Source organism: Salmo trutta, chromosome 27, assembly GCF_901001165.1.
Source record: "Salmo trutta chromosome 27, fSalTru1.1, whole genome shotgun sequence".
In the NCBI taxonomy this organism is placed as follows: Eukaryota; Metazoa; Chordata; class Actinopteri; order Salmoniformes; family Salmonidae; genus Salmo; species Salmo trutta.
In genome coordinates this window covers 13,524,516-13,545,270 of record NC_042983.1, presented here as the reverse complement: position 1 = coordinate 13,545,270, position 20,755 = coordinate 13,524,516, and the positions used below count along the sequence as shown (strand labels likewise).

The 20,755-nt window shown below is 40.8% G+C and overlaps 1 protein-coding gene across 1 annotated transcript; it reads right to left on the bottom strand.

Annotated features, from left to right (window-relative positions):
• Nucleotides 1–11,940: 11,940 nt before the first annotated feature.
• Nucleotides 11,941–15,398, bottom strand: si:ch211-127m7.2 (uncharacterized). Its single transcript, XM_029716736.1, has 3 exons — nucleotides 15,049–15,398; nucleotides 13,068–13,173; nucleotides 11,941–12,751 (listed from the first exon to the last, which is right to left on the bottom strand). Exons 1-3 carry the CDS (start codon nucleotides 15,171–15,173, stop codon nucleotides 12,371–12,373), a joined length of 612 nt encoding a protein of 203 aa, XP_029572596.1. The 5' UTR covers nucleotides 15,174–15,398; the 3' UTR covers nucleotides 11,941–12,370.
• Between the last annotated feature and the right edge of the window lie 5,357 nt (nucleotides 15,399–20,755).

Below are 20,755 nucleotides of genomic sequence, written 5' to 3'. Positions count from 1 at the left end.
TTAGCGACTTCTAGCGACTTTTAGGACAGCCAATAGCTACTTTCCTTACTGAGGAGTTGGCAACACTGGCAATGGGTGCCTTAGACCCCTGCGCCACTTGGGAGGGGATAATAAAATATCTTGAAGATAAGATCACAAATCTGCCCCTACACGCTAAACAAATTATTTGTATAGTCCCCCCTCTAGAATCAAATGTACACTTTTCGGTTCACAATCTGTTTGACAAAATGAGTTTCCTAGTTACAAATAAGGTCCGTCACCCTACCAAACTTCCCTGCTAAAACCTACTGTAGGTCTATATGCTGCCTTTTCGTTGTCACAGCCAAAATGTCAATCACCAAACGAGGGGACTAATGCAAGTGTGGATTAAATCGACTTTCGTCCATGCTGTACAACAAACTCAGCGGGAACATTATTTCTCTCCATTCAACGCCACTCTAATCTCGATGGAGCGTTTCTTTAAACATGCATCCAATCACTTCGATGCCTTACATAACTAGACCTGTCAATGCTTCAATGTGCCTCGTTTGACAGTGCTTTGGAAAGACAGGACAATGATAGAGATTCCGCTAGTTATGTTAAATTGCAGGCGCAGATGCTCCGATTTTCAAAACCATTTGGTGCACAGTTGAAAAGTTAATGGACTAATTAGAAAAATAAAAGCAGTAATTTTCAATGAGATATAAGAGGTGTGCTGTGAGAGCGTGAGAAGAGGGTCAAATGCGTATATCACGGTCAATGCACATGAGAATTGGCAGCTCTGACAACTCATGTTTCTCATGTGTAGGACATAAAATGGCCTACAAACCTTTTCTGTATTGTTTATTCTATGCTGTTGAAATTTAGGCCATTTATGAAGTTGACGTTAGTTGGCTGGGTGAAAGTAACTCAAGCGAGCATATCACCAATTTGACTGCTGGACTACTTTAAAGCCCAATTCAAAACCTGTTTACAAGGAAAGTCCCGTTGACATTCGCCACGCAGTTATTATTATGAGGATCAGCTGACACAAGATACATTTTAACACGTGAGACATCTCAAATTGAAACTTATTAACACGTGAGACATCTCAAAGTGAAACTTAACTTATCCAGTTAACTGGTTCAGTCGAAAGTGCACTAATGCTCAACTTTGAGTGCTCTCAACACATGCTGAGCATTGTTTAAAGAAAGATGCTGACTACCTCAACTTGACTCACGATCATTATTATTTACCTAGGTAAGTTGTATGTATGCTCACCTTACTTTGATGTGGTAACACCTTCAAATGTAAGTATTTATAAAACAGTATATTGCCGTTAGCCTTGCTTGGATATCTGAATGCACTATCAGTGCTTTGAAAAGTTGATGTATTTATACTTTCTTGTGGATATGTTCTCACGCGCCCACGGCCTAAAGGACCAGCCGCATGGACAACCGGTAAAGTACCATGTCATTTTATTCAACATTCTGGCATGTATAGGTGGCGAGGAAACCTTCCTGACTCAAACTAAGATTTCTGCCCGTCGTAGAATACAATGCAATTCAACGGTTAACCCAGCTGTTGCTCGGTTATGAGTCTTGGACCCAATCCAATGATCATCCTTTTAAGGCACTTGGCGCCTGTCTAAATAATGTGAAAGTAGCTTTTGATGCATGTCATTGTTCTTCTGCCTATGTTTATTGTCCGGACACAAAGACAATCCCTATTTCCTACGGTTTTAGTTTATTTTATGCATAATATGTCTTCAACGGGTGCGTTTTTTTAAGCGCCACAAATTACTTGATGTAGCCTATCCCAGAACGTTTTTACATGCAAATGGTACGTTTAAGTATATAACGTTAGTTAATTAGCCTACAAGAATGAGATTTCAGCTGAGCTGGGGCGTTTGTGAGAAGTCGTAAATCCGACATGATTAAGTAAGTGATTTTGAGGTCGGGCCAATTCTTCAACCATATACATTTAGCTAGCTTACCTAACATTCACAATACGGTCAAATTAGCTGCATTATCCACATTGATAACTGTCAAAAACCGATTTGTTGTCATCTTTTGGTTAAAAAGGTGAAACGTCACGGCTCGGCAACTCTGGTAACAACATTTTCTCCAAGTTTCCCACTTGTAATTACAATTTGGAAGGTCGTTCAAGTGAAACATTCCAGCATGAACTTTGAGCTTCCGATAACTCCAATAGCATGTGAACACCCCACTAGTCTTTTAGCTTTATTGGTATTTTTTTTACTGGTGTTTTATTACATTGGTATTATTATATGGTATTTTATCACATGCTTGAATAATGTTAACATGATTGATAGCCAGGTAGGTTACTTCCTAAATGTAATCTGTCACAGTTACTAGTTACCTGTCCAAAACTGTAATCAGTGACACGTTTTGAATTACCCAAACCCAGTAACGTAATCTGATTACATTCAGTTACTTTTAAATTACTTTCCCCTTAAGCGGCATTAGAAGACACACATGTATGTTACCGATTGAACCACATCTATTGCAGGATAAATACATGTTAAAGTTTACATAGCTGGCAATATATGGATGTTAAATTTAACTTAATGGGTTGGTTATGTAGGCTTCTTCTAACCTATTGCTTTCTACTACATATAATAATACGATTAAATTATATCTTTACATTAATAACCAAAGTCTATCAGAATTCCAGTCATTCCAATAAATGTTATACTCCTTGATCTTATTAGTATAGATTAGCCAAATTGTTTTACCTGAGCATAACCCCAAAACTAAGGACTTATTAGCCAGCCCTACTCTGTTTAGGATTTTGTTGTTATGGAGGACTGATTTGGCTCATTGATCGTAGTTGAAAAATAAATGCTGCGCTTATGGAATGGCATGCTTTGAGCACTTCTGAAAGTGCTATTTACATGTGAAAAATCAATTCTGCATTTGCTATAGGCCTATTGTTTCACTTTTTGTTGGTGACACTTTGATATCTTGATAATATGCAGCTGTTTAAAGGGCAAATCCACAGATGAAATAATAACAAAACGATCGCCCCACCTCTGTTTTGGTAAAAAGCTGAGGGATGGGCATGGAGAAATTGAACCACTCTCAGATTAATAGACAGAACTACGGATGCAATGACTGACCATCCATCATATCAAAATTATTGTTTTAACCATGTTATGAGGCTATACATTGTTTACATTTACAATGTTTACAAACATTGGAGAAAAACAAGCTTATATTTTGAGTTCTCATAGAGTGACAGTTGAACTAAACTCATGAGGCATTTATAAGTTATATTCTTCAAGAATCAATGGATATATATATCCAAGTCCAAAAATGGATGTAGCAACTACAGATTGCCCTTTTAAGTCTTTCAAAAGTGTTTGAGTTTGAACATGTGGCCATACACCTAGTATTGATACACCTAGTATTGGATCCATTAGGCCTATGGATTTAATGTTTTTATCAGCGTGAATTCGATTGCGCAATAAAAGCCCCACTTGTATTCCACAGGCTGGGATCCGCACTGTGCAGTTGTTGTAAGAGCACATTTTTCACTCGCTGTCTGTCCACTGGTTCAATTTTTTTTATTGATAGGCTCCTGAGTGGCGCAGCAATACATCTCAGTGCTAGAGGCGTCACTACAGCCCCTGGTTCGATCCCGGGCTGTATCGCAACCGGCCATGATCGGGAGCCCCATAGGGCGGCGCACAATTGGCCCAGCGGCGTCCGGTTTAGGGGAGGGTTTGGCCAGGGTAGGCAGTAAACTTAGGCCGTCAACCTCTTGAAGTCAATCATTATTGGGTTCAAATATTTATATTTGTGAACAGCCATCCACAACAACCACAATCCGTAAGGCACAAATAGCTAAATGAGAGCAGCAGTGATTCACATCAATGTGCTATGTAGATAGCAACAATAAGTGACATCCATATCGCCGTAGACTACACCACTGATGTCATCCTTAACTCCAAGTGTTTATTCAAATTGGATAATCTTTGGTTGCCAACAGCAGTCGTACCATTGGAAGACAGCTTGGACTGTAGCCTACAAAAACCTATTCCTGCTCTTTTCCCGCGATCCATCAAACACATTTGGTGTGTCATCATAGTGGTCTCTGAGGTAGGCATTTTCAAGGGATATATAAAGTGATTGCATTTATTTATTTATATATTTATATAAATATAATATATATATATATTCTTTTTATTTATATATTTATTTTTTATTTTTATGAAGTGACTGAAAATCGTACAGACTGGCTCTAAGGCTGCCTTTACGGAGGCAACCCTGATTGGTCAAAATACCAATTAGTGGCAAAATGTGTAAATGCAGCCCAAGAGCCAGTCCTACGCTTCAATTTGGAGATTTTCTCCTTCTCATTTGATAGGACACACACAACTCCTATATTAGCGGAATAATATTTCAGTTCTCGTATTGACTTCTCTAACCCCAAACCCTGGTCTGCTTCAGAAGCGTTCCCGTAAGTCTTGTGATGTTGCTCCTCTGGGTTCAGAAACTCTGTGGGATCCTCTTTATGGTGCCATTTCCGCATTCACATGCAAGTCGGAAACTCAGACATTTCTGACTTGCTGATTCATTGAATGCGGCACGTGCATAATTACAACCAGTTAGCAAGTTGGTAATGTCAGAGTTTCCTAGTTAGGACTAGCACATGAACGCGGCATTTCTCTGAAAAAAACGAGGTAAAATCATGTCGTCAGTGATCAAGTCGGAAAGTCGGGGCTCTAGAAAGATTCCTGACTTTCCGACTTGGAATTCCGAGTTGGATGAGCGTTCAAAACGATTTTTCCCAGTCGGAGCTTGTGTTTTTTTTTGTTTTTTTTTACGTTCCCAGTTGCCTTGAACATGCTGAAGTCGGAGTTTTCCAAGTTCCCAGTTGTTTTGAATGCAGCATTAACAGCAGTTGAACGTCACCATCTGCTAATCAAAGTTACTAAAGCACACACCAATTTTCACCTGGGTCCGGTTTCCCAAAAGCGTCTTGGCTAAATTCATTGTTAGAACATTTGTAGGAGCATCGTTACATCTCTGAGCTGTTTCCCAAAACCATCAATATTAAAGTTGCACTTGAAAAAGCTTGTTATTTATCGACTGCCTTAGACCACTCGTAGGACAGCTAAGTGTGTCATTAGATGCGTTTTTTCCCTACCACGTCACTTTATACACAGAATTATCTCCTCTATACAGACTCAAGATATTTGTCTCTCTGTGATCACTGACAACTTCACAACAAAATTGACTACAACTGCAAAGTTACCAATGTCTTTCCAATTGTTACAAACAAGCAAAGGATAAAAATATGCTTCAAATGAAAACCGAGATGACTGCATTAAAAGACAAAGCCTACCTTACGTTAGCGTTAGGCACCTAGGTTAATGGAGTGTCTCGGATTTCCGTACACAATAATACAAAATGCTCCGAGACCAGGTTGCTCTAGGAGCTGAATAATCCGTCTCCATTGTGGAATAATTATAATGTTAAATAAGGTAAGATTTAAATGAAGAAAGATGATCTGAGAGCAGTGCTGCCTTTCTTTCGATTCTATCAGTATCGACACATAGCGAACGTTCTTCCTGTGTGGTGTTTTGGGAAAAGCTGGTTACATCTTCAGCCAGTGCAGGAAAGATGCATCGTTAAAACACTCAAAAGTCTAAAGTTTACCGCATGCTTCCCAGTCAAAACAGTTAATGCATATATTATGACGACATTTTGTGACATTTTGGTGTTCGGCAGGGGGTTTCTTCAGGAGAAGAGCAGGGCAGTCAAAACCTTGTAATTCAAGATTACAAGTACATTTAATGAGGAGCTTCTTGTTGGAGCCCCTCTTGCAGACCAGTACACTGCTACATAAATAATTGTTGGTACTATAGGCTATATTACATAGACGTGTACTATAGGCTATATTACATAGACGTGTAAGCCTACACTTACAATGTTTCATATGCACCATTATAATCATCCACTTTGTCACATATGCATGGACCAGCAGTGAACAGTGTTTTTCTTAACAAAAATGCTTGAAGTGAGTGTTAATGAGTGCTGTTGTTTTTGAGTCAATCACATGAATGGTGTGTGCCACCAGGAATGTTTTTTTTACGATGTACTATCAACTTAAATGTTGTATAGACCATATTTTCCCTATAAAAACACATGGATGTACAGTACCAGTCAAAAGTTTGGACACACCTACTCATTCAAGGGTTTTTCTTTATTTTTACTGTTTTCTACATTGTAAAATACAGTGGTTCCTTCTTTAAAAGTTGCGAGCTTACACCGCGGGACTTAGAGGTACCCAGCGTCACGTCTTCATTCCGCAAGGGGGAGTTAGAGCATTCATTATGCATTTGGGTCCCAAGGTTTTTATGACTGATCATATCGAGTGGTTCCAATGATGAATTTGACGCGAGCCACCTGTCCCTGATGACTTTCTTCAGCAAAGATGGCTGATAAAACATTATGTTGGAAGCAAATTTAAGTAATTATAACATTTAACTAATATGTTAGTTAATGTAGAGACAAACGATTGTGCATATTCTTTTGTTATGAAAATTGCTATTTTGCACTTTTTTTCCCCAGTCATATCCAATACTAGGTGTATCAAACTCCATTCTTTGAATGATGCTGTCTGCATGTATGTATTACAATTATACACTTCAACAGTGTTTACTGCTCCTGGAACATCAATGAGTGCACATTGTAACTATGCAATAGACTAGAAACATGATTTAAGTGAAGGCTGATTTGTAATTCATATATACAGAATAAAAAACAATACATCCTGCCAGCACGCCCACAAGCGAGCCACTCAAGCGAAGAATGACGCGAGGAATGAGATGGGAGTAACAATCCAGGCTATTTGCTCTGAGACCGGCATAATAAAATTATGAAACAAGCAGGTAGAAGGTTTCGAACCCTCAACATTCTAGCCCGAAGTCCAGCACGCTATCGACTATGCCCAAATGTATTAATTGGGGTTGGGGCCGATTGTGGCTAAAAACATTTTATCAATTAGAATCTTTAACATGTGGAAAGGGGAAAAATTATTATTTTTTCACAAGCATAGCAGGATGGGCTATTAGCTGAACAATAGACTATTCAACCTTTACTAAAGAATTGTCTAATAGCCGAGCTATTGTCTAATAGCCGAGCTAAAGACAGATACAAATCATTTGTATCTGTCTTTCCACATCTACCTACACACATATCTACCTGCACACATGGTTAATGTTCTGAAAGTATATATATATATATATATACTGCTCAAAAAAATAAAGGGAACACTTAAACAACACAATGTAACTCCAAGTCAATCACACTTCTGTGAAATCAAACTGTCCACTTAGGAAGCAACACTGATTGACAATAAATTTCACATGCTGTTGTGCAAATGGGATAGACAACAGGTGGAAATTATAGGCAATTAGCAAGACACCCCCAATAAAGGAGTGGTTCTGCAGGTGGGGACCACAGACCACTTCTCAGTTCCTATGCTTCCTGGCTGATGTTTTGGTCACTTTTGAATGCTGGCGGTGCTTTCACTCTAGTGGTAGCATGAGACGGAGTCTACAACCCACACAAGTGGCTCAGGTAGTGCAGCTCATCCAGGATGGCACAACAATGCGAGCTGTGGCAAGAAGGTTTGCTGTGTCTGTCAGCGCAGTGTCCAGAGCATGGAGGCGCTACCAGGAGACAGGCCAGTACATCAGGAGACGTGGAGGAGGCCGTAGGAGGGCAACAACCCAGTAGCAGGACCGCTACCACCGCCTTTGTGCAAGGAGGAGCACTGCCAGAGCCCTGCAAAATGACCTCCAGCAGGCCACAAATGTGCATGTGTCTGCTCAAACGGTCAGAAACAGACTCCATGAGGGTGGTATGAGGGCCCGACGTCCACAGGTGGGGGTTGTGCTTACAGCCCAACACCGTGCAGGACGTTTGGCATTTGCCAGAGAACACCAAGATTGGCAAATTCGCCACTGGCGCCCTGTGCTCTTCACAGATGAAAGCAGGTTCACACTGAGCACGTGACAGAGTCTGGAGACGCTGTGGAGAATGTTCTGCTGCCTGCAACTTCCTCCAGCATGACCGGTTTGGCGGTGGGTCAGTCATGGTGTGGGGTGGCATTTCTTTGGGGGGCCGCACAGCCCTCCATGTGCTCGCCAGAGGTAGCCTGACTGCCATTAGGTACCGAGATGAGATCCTCAGACCCCTTGTGAGACCATATGCTGGTGCGGTTGGCCCTGGGTTCCTCCTAATGCAAGACCATGCTAGACCTCATGTGGCTGGAGTGTGTCAGCAGTTCCTGCAAGAGGAAGGCATTGATGCTATGGACTGGCCCGCCCGTTCCCCAGACCTGAATCCAATTGAGCACATCTGGGACATCATGTCTCGCACCATCCACCAACGCCACGCTGCACCACAGACTGTCCAGGAGTTAGCGGATGCTTTAGTCCAGGTCTGGGAGGAGATCCCTCAGGAGACCATCCGCCAACTCATCAGGAGCATGCCCAGGCGTTGTAGGGAGGTCATACAGGCACGTGGAGGCCACACACACTACTGAGCCTCATTTTGACTTGTTTTAAGGACATTACATCAAAGTTGGATCAGCCTGTAGTGTGGTTTTCCACTTTAATTTTGAGTGTGACTCCAAATCCAGACCTCCATGGGTTGATTAATTGGATTTCCATTGATTATTTTTGTGTGATTTTGTTGTCAGCACATTCAACTATGTAAAGAAAAAAGCATTTAATAAGATGATTTAATTCATTCAGATCTAGGATGTGTTATTTTAGTGTTCCCTTTATTTTTTTGAGCAGTGTATATCATTTCTTACCGAGCCTTTCCATAAGTCCATGCAAGTTTATTCGTGTCTTCTGACTGTAATTAGAGTGATGTTGTGCCGGGATGCCAGCAGATTAGATTGCCTTTGCCGATCGCTCATCATCTTCATGAACATAAGCAAGTGATGTCTGCTAAATAATCAATTTAGGTTTCTCCAGAAATAAATAATTCAAAATAACAAACTGTCTTTATTTACAAATTAGTGAGAATGTCTCACCCTATGTTCAAGAATTGCCTTTTCTCACTCTAAAATTAAAACGAAATCTCCAAAATATCGTTACTTTTTAAACAAAGCGATTTATTATTATTAATTTAGAATTATATAAAAGCCCCTTAGGATCTGTGAGAATATCTGAGAATATCTAACGGAAAATGCCACTTAGATATTAATTTAGAGTCCTCCAATCCTCTAAATGTAATTATTGGCGGAGAGTCACGTCATTGAAAAACATTTTTTTCGATATACTGTAGGCGAAATTAGGCTCATTAGTGTTGAGTAATGTGCTGTTAAAAATGGTGAAGGTCTTATTTATTTAAAGAGGATGTTGAAGTTAGAATCGCTTTTTTAGCACCGTTTCGCGCTGTTCTGAGGCAAGCATGGGGACTAGTCTTGATATATCAATGAGATTTTTATTTTCTCTTAATCTCCATTTGGGTATTGGCTAGACAAGAATTAGAAAATTAGAGTGCAGAAATGTTATGCTCTTATGCTCCATTATTTAACTAGACAAGTCAGTTAAGAACACATTCTTATTTACAAGAACGGCCTACTCCTCCCTCCCGTTGTACAGCACCATATTTTCCATTCCCATCCTAATGGAAACCCTGATGGTTTCGTTTTTTTGTTTTTCTCTGAATAGAAACACCATAATATTAATCAAATTAATTAAGCCAAATTTCTTAAAATCAATCCCATATACTATGTTATTACAAAAAAGGTTTTAAATTCTCTGGTAATGTCTATATGGAAGACTATCAAATGCTTCTAAAAGATGCCCTCTGGTGGTCAAACTAGCAATAATTTGCGTTAACAGAAAAAATGGCTGACAAATAGATAACGTGCCACAGAATGCTGCAGCAGCCCGCAAGGTGTGCCACAGTATGACACAACTTTTAAAGGAGGAACCACTGTAATAGTGAAAACATCAAAACTATGAAATAACACATGGAATCATGTAGAAACAAATCAAAATATATTTTATATTTGAGATTATTCAAAGTAGCCACCCTTTGCCTTGATGACAGCTTGATGAAAACATCTAAAAGAATTGCACTACATCACTGGCCATCAGGCAGGCCAAAACTCCATCACACCAAAACGGGCTGAAATTTTTGTTGGTCTTTTCAAATGGCTCTTACACTGAGGGAATTATCATTCTAATCTCAGTATTATTCTGACCTTGTAGTGTGGAAAGAGGGAAATCACGTTTTTGACTGCACTGGGCCTTTAAGATCTTTGATAGGCTGATGTGGAATTTGTTACAGGAAATCACTGTCAGCTGGTGAGGTTAGCATAGGGCTAACATGTGGCAGGTTATCTGATAGAACATCCCATCACATGCAACTACGTCAAGGATTTTAATTGGCTGATGCACATTTTGAGACTGAGGAAAAGGTTTTGAGTTTAACTTTTTCTAATGTTCAAGTATGGACCCCTCTATCTTATTTATTTACTTTCTCCACAGTACCCCAACTCGAGGCAAGGAGAGGTAGTGAAAGTGCACTGACTCCTACAGGTGCTTCGTGATGGTTAACCTCTCAACCGTGGAGCACAGCACCAGAAGACCTCCACGCTGCTGGCCTTCGGTGGCTCTTTTCCTCGTCTTCATCCTCACACAGCAGCTCTACGCCCTCATCGTGTTACAAGGCCAGTTGGTCAGCTCTACTGAGGCCATCATCAGCCCTTTCAACTTCTGCCTCCAGGGACAAGATGTTGGAGTTATCTGTGATGATCAACACAACAACATGGCTGCCACCGCTGGTGTATTAGTGTATATCCTCAGGGTTCTGGTCATTATGAGCCTGTATACTCCACTGGTGCTGGTGCCCTTTGCCCTCATGGCCTTTCTTTTTGCAGTCTGCTGTGATGACAGAGGGGTGTTGTGGTTCAGTGTCAGCTGTCAGGCTGCTTCCAGCCTACTGATGCTTGTGGGCCTCTGTGTGTTTGTGGGGCTCCACTTTAGCTATGTGTCATTGGCTGGTATGACAGCAGGGTACTATGTCTGTGTGTTTGTTAATGCTGAGCTTGCTACAGCAGCTGTACTGACCTGGATGACAGGGAGGCGGGAGCTAAGAGATGAGACGACAGCCTATGATAACTAATAACTCAGTGGAGAGGCTTGCTGGTAACCAACATGGGATTGTCAAGTCCTCCCTAGTGTTCAAATAAGAGGAAATGTTCAGCAACCCCTAACTGACCTCTCTGCAACAGTTTACGTTGGCAAACATTTGTTTGCTGGTCAGGAAAAACAAGTCAACTTTTGATTTGTTTATTTCAAGTTTTTCAATGTGTTCAACATGATCAACCAAAAAGGTGTACATTTTAAATGACTATGTCTATATAATGTTTTTGAAAACATACTATTCATAACTTTATTTTGTCTGTTTTCATGTTTGTGTTCTGTTCTGTACATAGATGTATATTTTAAAATCAAATTAAGTTTCCAATATGAACTCTGATACAGAGATACTTTGCTCTTTGACCACTACTACTATAGTCCTACTGTATTGTGGTCGGCAATGTTGACAACAAAAATGCTACAGTAATTTTAATAAATCAACCACTAGCCTAAGTAATTCTAAAATATATTGCATACCTTCTGGGTAACTGTCATGTTCCAGTAAATGAGTGTGATAACAATGATTATTAGGTGAATTAGGTTAAGTTAAAACCACCAATTTTGCTCACGAGTCTCAAATGTACATGATGTATTCGTCAACAATGTTGCAAAATTGTGAAGTGCATGACATGCCTGTTGATCATAAGCCTATCATAAGAGTATGTTGATGGTCAACAAAGATTTCTCTAATTTCTATATGAATTTGGTCAGGTCGCCAAAAAAGTGACATATTACAGCTTTAAAAAGAAAATGAAATCAATAAAAGTGCCTTTAAAATATCCTGGTAGTCACATTTTATTCTTCAATCCAAATTATATATATTTTTTGTTTCTATTACAAAGTATGTCATTGCCCTTTTAATGCTCTTAATAAAGGGGAAACTATCTTGCGCAGTTGCGCCTAATATTGTACACATCATTAGTTGTACCTAGTGAGCCAGTTTTTAGGCCCAAGGCCTTTTCTAAGACATAGTGCCTAAACACTTCACAGATGAAACCTAATCCGGTATTAATAAATGCTTTCAATTGAGATGTATTTACTAACATATACCAAGAACCCACTATTAGCAAAGAAGGAAATCATTCATGTTATGGGTCCCATTTGCCCCCATTGACTATTTTAAATATACTCTAGTCTACATGACCTCACTGTGTACCCCCCCATCTCAGTTTGTAAGGAAAGCATCTCAAAGTTCAAAGTGTTCCATCATCAGGTGAAGAATATCTCCCTTACAAGCCTGAGGGCATCATCGTCTGCTGTGGGAGACTGTGACCGTGAGTGGTCCTCTGCTCCTTCAACATCCTGAGCCAAATCCCCTGGACCATCAGCATCGTCGTGACCATGACCTGGTCCTGAACTCTGACCCTCAGGTCCCTGCTCTATGTTGTTATTGTGAGTGTTGTTGTTTTGAGCGTACAGTAGAGTGTCCTCCTCGGCTACGTCGATGTCCGTTTCTGAGACATACGTCCTCTCCTGGGCATCAGAGTCTGAGGACTCCGCCACCACGTCCAACTCAGACAGCCTCCTCTTCTTCTCCCTGACACAGTTGTGTTTTGCATTCACAGAGCAGCCCACCACACTACTTTTGACCTGTAGGAATGAATGCAATATACAGGGTGAATTGGATAAAGCAGACAGAAATAGCTCAGTTATATCCACTAGAAATGATTCTCAAACCTCCCCACCAGACGTTTCACAATTTTGTTGTAGCCCTGAACTAGCTCACCTGATTCACCTATTCAAAGGCATGATGATTACCTGATGAGTTGAATCGGGTGTGCTAGCTCTGGATTAGATCAAATAACAGCTGTGGGTCCCCACTAGAGGTCTTTCATACTGTGGTCTAAGCTAGCTAGCTGCATCCCTCCCATACCCCTCAGTGAATCATCAGTCTATGGAACATCACCTGTTTGTCATCATGACTAGCTCCATCTTCTCCAGCTCCAAAATCATTCAAATAACTGACAGCTGCCTCCACCAGCTCCTTTTCATTCATGCAGTAGAAAGCCACTCTGAACAGCAAGAGAGGGAAAATTAAGTCCTATGTGCAGAAAATGAATGCTTTTCATATAGCCGATAATAGGCCATCAGGTTACTTTTAGTTGAAAAATAGAAAAGTTAGTGGTTGAAACCACACTCTTACAGAAAACGATTGCCATTTTGAAAATATTCAGAATAAACTGCAAAATTACTGCAGTAAAAAAACTTATCTTGGAAGCAATATATAACTGCAGTACAGTGTATTGCAGTACAGTGTATTGCAGCTATACTGCATTCTGACCAGTGGAGGCTCCTCAGAGGGGGAAGGGGAGGACCATTCTCCTCAGTGAATTTCATAAAAATTACAATTGTAAAACATTTTAAAAGTTATCCTCTTTAGATAAAACTATACTAAATATAATCACGTCAAATAATTGATTAAAACACACTATTTTGCAAAAAGTCTACAGCAGCCTCAACAGCACTCTGTAGAGTAGCACCATGGTGTAGCCAGAGGACAGCTAGCTTTCACCCTCCTCTGGGTACATTGACTTCAATACAAAACCTAGGAGGCTCATGGTTCTCATCCCCTTCCATAGACTTACACCAGCCTTTCTTAAAGTATGGGTCGCGGACCTGTTAATGGTGGGTCGCGACGTGTCAGAGTAAATTTATAATTATTTAATTAATTACAGGAATTGATTTGGCCAAGTGTTTTTAAATGGTGGAAAATAAACCTGAATAGATATTTATATGGATATTTAATTTCAATGTTATTTGTTTTTGTCTATATTGCATTTGTTTTAGGCACAAGGGCAATTAAATGTACCAATATTTATTTATAGTTGCATATTTTCCAAAGCTTGAATTTCTCATTTGGGTCCCAGGCTGAAAAAGTTTAAGAACCCCTGATTTACACAGTAATTATGACAATTTCCGGAGGACGTCCTCCAGCCTATCAGAGCTCTTGAAGCATGAACTGACATGTTGTCCACCCAATCAAAGGATCAGATAATCTAGTACTGAAAGCATAAACTACAGCTAGCTAGCACTGCAGTGTATAACGTGGTGAGTTGTTGCCTCAAAGAGAGAAAGACAACAGTTGAACAGTTTTTAACAAATACATTTCTTCCAAAATGAAGGAGAAGCAAGAGAGAAATATATAGAGGGGGATTGTCATTTTTTCCACTTTCAGTTTCACTTACTTAGCTAGCAAATGCAGCAAGGTAGTTTAGCCTACTGAAACAACCTACTTTCCAACAACACTGGAACTCTAACCAAATCAAGGAACGCTTTTGGTATTATAAATTATTGCCACCAGGGCCCGCCGATGTAACTGCTTACTGACTGTACACTGTATCATTACTGTATGATTGTAGCGGGTTTACTATCGCCTTAGTTACATTAGCTATGCTGACTATGACGTTAATTTAGCTAATATACTTCAGCTAATATAGTGACAACGATGTAGGCTGTGTATAGGTGTTTGGCTTGGAAAGGTTTTTTCGCCCGGTCACATACAGCTGATGTGTTGTGCATTGAAGTCCACAAGCGAAGAGGTGTCACACCTGTGTGTACCTACGTTGTACATTTTAATTTATGGGCTAGGTTGTAGCAACCTCATGATGGGCATAGGGGAAATTCGAGTATCGTGTAGTAGCCGAAACCTATCACTGTAACATTGAACTGGGTGAATGGAATATGAATGAGTCATCCAATATGCTGTAATAGAAATAAAGCCATGTTCATGAAAAAGAGAGAAAAAACGTCCTCTTCTTAAACGGCACCGTCTAACCGCCACTGATTCTGACTGCAATGTCTTTCGTAAGGGCACTATAGTATAGGTATTATTTCATATCTCAAGAATATCAGGTTACTTTGTCCTTTGATGAAACTACACTGCCCACCTTTCAACTCGTTTCCTCCTTGGTCTCTTGCCTGAAGTTATCCTCTTCAGTGTCTCCTTATCTTTCACTCTGTCCTCATCCTTCCTTACCATCCAAGACGGTAGTTCCCGCCGCCTTCCTGACATGTCAACGATGTACTGTATGCTCAGTTTAATGTTTAAATCATAACTTCGGGAATTTTCGATGTCATTTCACAACTTCTGTTTTTTTTCCGGTTTGGTACATCCGCAGCCATAGGAAAGATATACTTGTGAGGAGATGGGAAAGTCCATTGATATCGTATTAAGGCCCATTGTGTGCGTTGCCAACCCGGCAATGGGCCGCGCGTTGCATTCTGGGCGATTCTGGGATAATTAAAACTCTCCTTCAAGGAGTCAGTCAAGCGCCAGCTCAAAAAACCAACCATTAGCATGAATTTCATCAACAAGAAGTACAACATTGCAAATCTTTTCCGAGATATGAGATAATTAACTTGTTGTCTGTAATATCGTATAGCTTTGGAATCGTGACATTGCGTACTTTCGAGGAAAATGGCCAAGTTAAGGAGGGATTGCCTTACGATTAGTAATTAGTAATTAGTAATAAATTAGCAACCGCGTGACGCACCATAGAACGTGAACACGATTGGTCGACAGTCTGCTGGTGAGGCGTTATGACGGTTCTCCAGGCATTGCCCGTTAGATCACTATCTCCTTTCTCTGAAATCTCTGATTACGTACTCCTCGCGTCCTCTCTTTTCCCCATTGGACACATTTAGCATTTAGAGGGAGGGACTTCTGGCTTTCTCATCCAATGGGTCTTGAGAAGGAGACGAGGAGCGAGGACGCGATAAATGTTTGAGATATTTCCATTTGTAGACATATCGAAAGTTCTAACCATAGTCAGAGTGCCATGCTTAGCCTAGAGTGCCATGTTGCGGACAAGAAGAGAAACACTACAATGTGCGTAATGCATCTGTAGTTTAGTTTCCATTACGTTATTGTAAAGTCACGACCAAAGTAAATGGTAAAATGTTTATTATATACTGAACACAAATATAAACGCAACATGCCATGCATTCATTGATTTTACTGAGTTACAGTTCATATGAGGAAATCAGTCAATTTAAATAAATTCATTCGACAATAATCTATGGATTTCACATGACTGGGAGTACAGATGTGCATCTGTTGGTCACAGATACCTTAAAAATGGGCCTCACAAAGGGCCTTGGGATCTCGTCACTGTATTTTTTTGCATTCAAATTGTCATTGACAAAATGCAATTGTGTTCGTTGTCTGTAGTTTATGCCTGCCCATACCATAACCCCACCACCACCATGGGGCTGGCACTGTTCACAATGTTGACATCAGAAAACCACTCGCCCACACGATGCAATAGATGTGGTCTGCGATTGTGAGGCCGGTTGGACATACTGCCAAATTCTCTAAAACAAACAGACGTTGGAGGTTTATGGTAGAGAAATAAACATTAAATTATTTTGCAACAGCTCTGGTGGACATTCTTGCAGTCAGCATGCCAATTGCGTGCTCCCTCAACTTGAGACATCTATGGCATTGTGTTGTGTGACAACTGCACATTTTAGAGTGGCCTTTTATTGTCCCCAGCACAGCACAAGGTGCACCTGTGTAATTACCATGCTGTTTAATCAGATTATTGATATGCCACACCTGTCAAGTGGATGGATTATCTTGGCAAAGGAGAAATGCTCACTAACTGGATGCAAACAGATTTGTGCACAACATTTGAGAGAAATAAACATTTTGTGCGTATGGAACATTTCTGGGATCTTTTTTTTCAGATCATGGGATCAACACTTTTTACATGTTGTGTACATATTTTTGTTCAGTGTAATTTAACTTTTTACAGCTCCTAGACGGTTGCTTTTATAACGACCATCTGTGTTTATATGAAGTATAATTTGGGCTTTCTTCAAGTCTTCTACACTAGATGGAGCCTTTGAGACACATCCTTCCATTTTACAGTGTGGCCATCCATTTTAAAGTGATAGTTCACCCAAATTAGAAAATTACATTGGTTTAATTACCCTGTAAGCAATCTATGGATAAGGCATGACAGCAATCCATACTTTGGTTTTATTTCCCTGGCACTGTTTCCATGATTTAGCATTTGTGGCACAAATCCCTTTTAAGTCATGGGACCGATATTAGCATTTTCCAGCATCTTATTCAAAACATCTATAAGTGACTTTGCTGAGCTTCACAATCAATTTTAGATAAATGCTAGCATCAGTCCCATGACTTGAATGGGATTGTGCCACAAATGCTAAAACGTTAGCATGTGGAAACCAATGGATTGCTGTCATACCTTGTTCATAGACTGCTTACAGGGTACAGAAACCAATGTGTTATTTAGTCATTTCTTAAATCCACTTCAATCAGTGTAGATGAAAGGGAGGAGACCGGTTGAAGAATGATTTTTAAGCATTGAGCCATGGATTGTGTATGTGTGCAATTCAGAGGGTGAATGGGGAAGACAAAAAATGTAAGTGCCTTTGAACGTGGTATGGTAGTAGGTACCAGGCGCACCGGTATGTGTCAAGAACTGCAACGCTGCTGGGTTTTTCATGCTCAACAGTTTCCCGTGTGTATCAAGAATGGTCCACCACCCAAAGGACATCCAGCCAACTTGACACAACTGTGGGAAGCTTTGGAGTCAACATGGGCCAGCAACCCTGTAGAACGCTTTCGACACCATGTAGAGTCCATGCCCCGACCAATTGAGGCTGTTCTGAGGGCCAAAGGGGGTGCAAATCATTATTAGGAAGGGGTTCCTAATGTTTGGTATACTCAGTGTAGTTGCCACTGTGAGAGGGCACACGGATTGTTTGTGATAAGTTTATTCTTATTTATTTATCGATGGTGCAATTTCATTTTCCAGGTAAGTTGCTTGTCAATAAAATGCTATTTTATGCCTGCTACATTAGGTTAATCAAGTGAGTGGTTCTTTCCTTTAAGCGGATTAATTCCTGCTAGAAAATGTTTTACTTCATCTATTGGTGCTCAGCCCTGTCAATCAAGCCCATCCTCATCTGCTCTAGTATGTCAACAACAATCAAGTCTGTGGGCATGTTTCAGTGGTAAGGCAAAAGCAACCGACTGTAGACAAAAGTCGAGGAGTGACGTCGGGGGAGGTGCATCTCCGACAGCTGAAAATTGGAGAAGGGTGTAATTGCATATCGCAATTAGGGGTGTTTTCTGATATCAGGCGTTTCTTGATATCAAGTTATACCTGTTGATGCTTGCCATTGGTTGGTGGCCGTTTCATTCGCATCGAGGACAACAGTTGTTGACAACTGCAGCATTGTAGCTAAGCCTAACCCTTTTCCTAATCTTTCCTAACCTGCCACACTAATTCACCTAACCTGTGAAGCTAATTCACCTAACCTGCCATGTTAATTATCCTATCCTGTTATGTAAGCAAACCATCATCAACAAACCATCTGTCTCATAACACTGGAACTTACCAATGGCAGGTATCAGTGGGCATTTCCTGATATCAGGGAACACCCACATCAGGTGAGGCCCCAAATTGCAGAATGCAATTACACCATATTCAAAAGTCAGACACTAATGTGGTTATAATATCCACCCGGCACAGCCAGAAGAGGACTGGCCACCCCTCATAGCCTGGTTCCTCTCTAGGTTTCTTCCTAGGTTTTTGGCCTTTCTAGGGAGTTTTTCCTAGGGAGTTTTTCCTAGCCACCGTGCTTCTTTCACATGCATTGCTTGCTGTTTGGGGTTTTAGGCTGGGTTTCTGTACAGCACTTTGAGATTTCAGCTGATATACGAAGGGCTATATAAATAAATTTGATTTGATTTGATTTGATTTTCCAACAGCAAGTCTCAGATCAACATGGCAGTGTTACCGTTGTTTATAAAAGTTTTTCTTTATAATGCTGAAATAAACATGGCTCCAACCCCCTATATCACACACTCACAAACTGAAATATAATGTGGTCATTGTAAAATCAAATATCACATTAATTTGAATATAGGCTATCCACTGTATACATGGAGTTGGTTCCCATTTTAGTAATGTCTTTGGCCACCTTTGCGTGGGTCAAACAAAAACACCCTAATGATTGGTTGACAATAGAGCCTCCCACAATGCAGACAAGGCTGCAGGAGGAAGTTGGTGAAGAACAACTGCAGAAACTTGCAGTCAAGTTCATGACCTTTGATCACATGATTTCTGTAAAGTTCTTGCAGTAGACATGTAGGCTCAAGTAGGAAAATTTGTATCCCTATAATGCAACAAACTTTTAAAGGCATCAGTCACTGACTTTGGAGATGGCTGCCAGTGTGGCCATGAGGTGGGGGTAAGATGGCGGACTGGAAAAAAATGGAGAAAAGTGGAACACGTTTTGAGTGAATACGGAGTGGTGGATCACACAGAACTTGTGGTAGAGCTACAGAAGAAAATTGAACGAGAGTGAGGATGAATTAACTGCGGTGGCAGGTGCGGTGAAGACCGCAGAGTATGAGCCTCATCTGGATGATGACAAAGATGATTCTGGCCCAGTGGGAATTAGGTTTTTGGAGAGAATGGATCCTTGCCTTCTGGCAGATCCGTATGTGGTGTCAGGTTTGGTGGAGAGCAGGTTGTGATATGTTGGGTCAGTGAAAGTGACTCGAAGTGGAATTGTTTAGATTTTTTTTTGTGTTTCTGCCGTCCAGAGGGAGCTTGCACTCTGTACCATGCGACTGGGGACAAGAACTGTGACTTGCTTTCCTCTCTGGAGCAGGGCGCCGTTGAAAGGAGTGATAACTGGAGTGGTGTTAAGTGTGGAGGATGATCAACTGAAGTTGAAGATTCCCAGTGTCTGTGACGCCCGCCGTTTGGTGTGACGCGGACCTGGTGTAGAGAGTGGTTAAACAGGGAATACACTGTCTGTACTACTGAGTTTTGATGCAGTTACTTTACCAGATAAAGCCAAGTTGGGATATGTCAGTTATACCATGAGAGCTTTTGTCCCGAAGCCATTAGAGATTTAGGTGTCAGGCTTATGGTCATGTGGCAGCAGTGTGTAGGAGGGAGATTTCTAGATGTGAGAAGTAAGCAGGAGAACATGAGACAAAGGAATGTGTAGTATCGGTGGGAAAAGTTGTGTGTTTAAGCTGTAGGGGTATCCGTGGTGTAGGTTAAGGTTGCAAGGATCAGAGTAGGGCAGAAGGTGTCGTATGCATGAGGCAGTGAAAAGAAGAGTAGTAGAGGAAAATGGGTGCAGAGTGAGTAGGCTGAGGCCAATAGAGAGTGATAGGAATAACATGTGAATAACGAGCTTCAGTAAGGTATTTTTGGGGGGTGCGTTTATGGCCATAGTTGTCAATTGTACGGCAGGAATGGAACGTAAGTCACTGATGATAGATGTTGTGGTGGTAGCTGCAGAAGTAGTTGGGTGTATGATATTTGACCTACAGAAGTGTTACAAAATGTTTTGAACAATAGGGTCCCGTCCTCCCTGGCTGCTGGCCTGGAGTAGGATCAGATAGGGCAATAGTTGTGAGGTTTAAATGTGTGCAGGGTTAGTTAGTAGGGCATTTTTTTTCACAAAGTGTAATGAATTCATTCTACAGAATAGCAGGCTGATACACAGCCAATACAGTAGGTGGCGGCATGCACTTATATTTTTTGTTGGCTGCCCGCAATAATACTAAAGAAGTCACCGACTTCACAAAAGTGA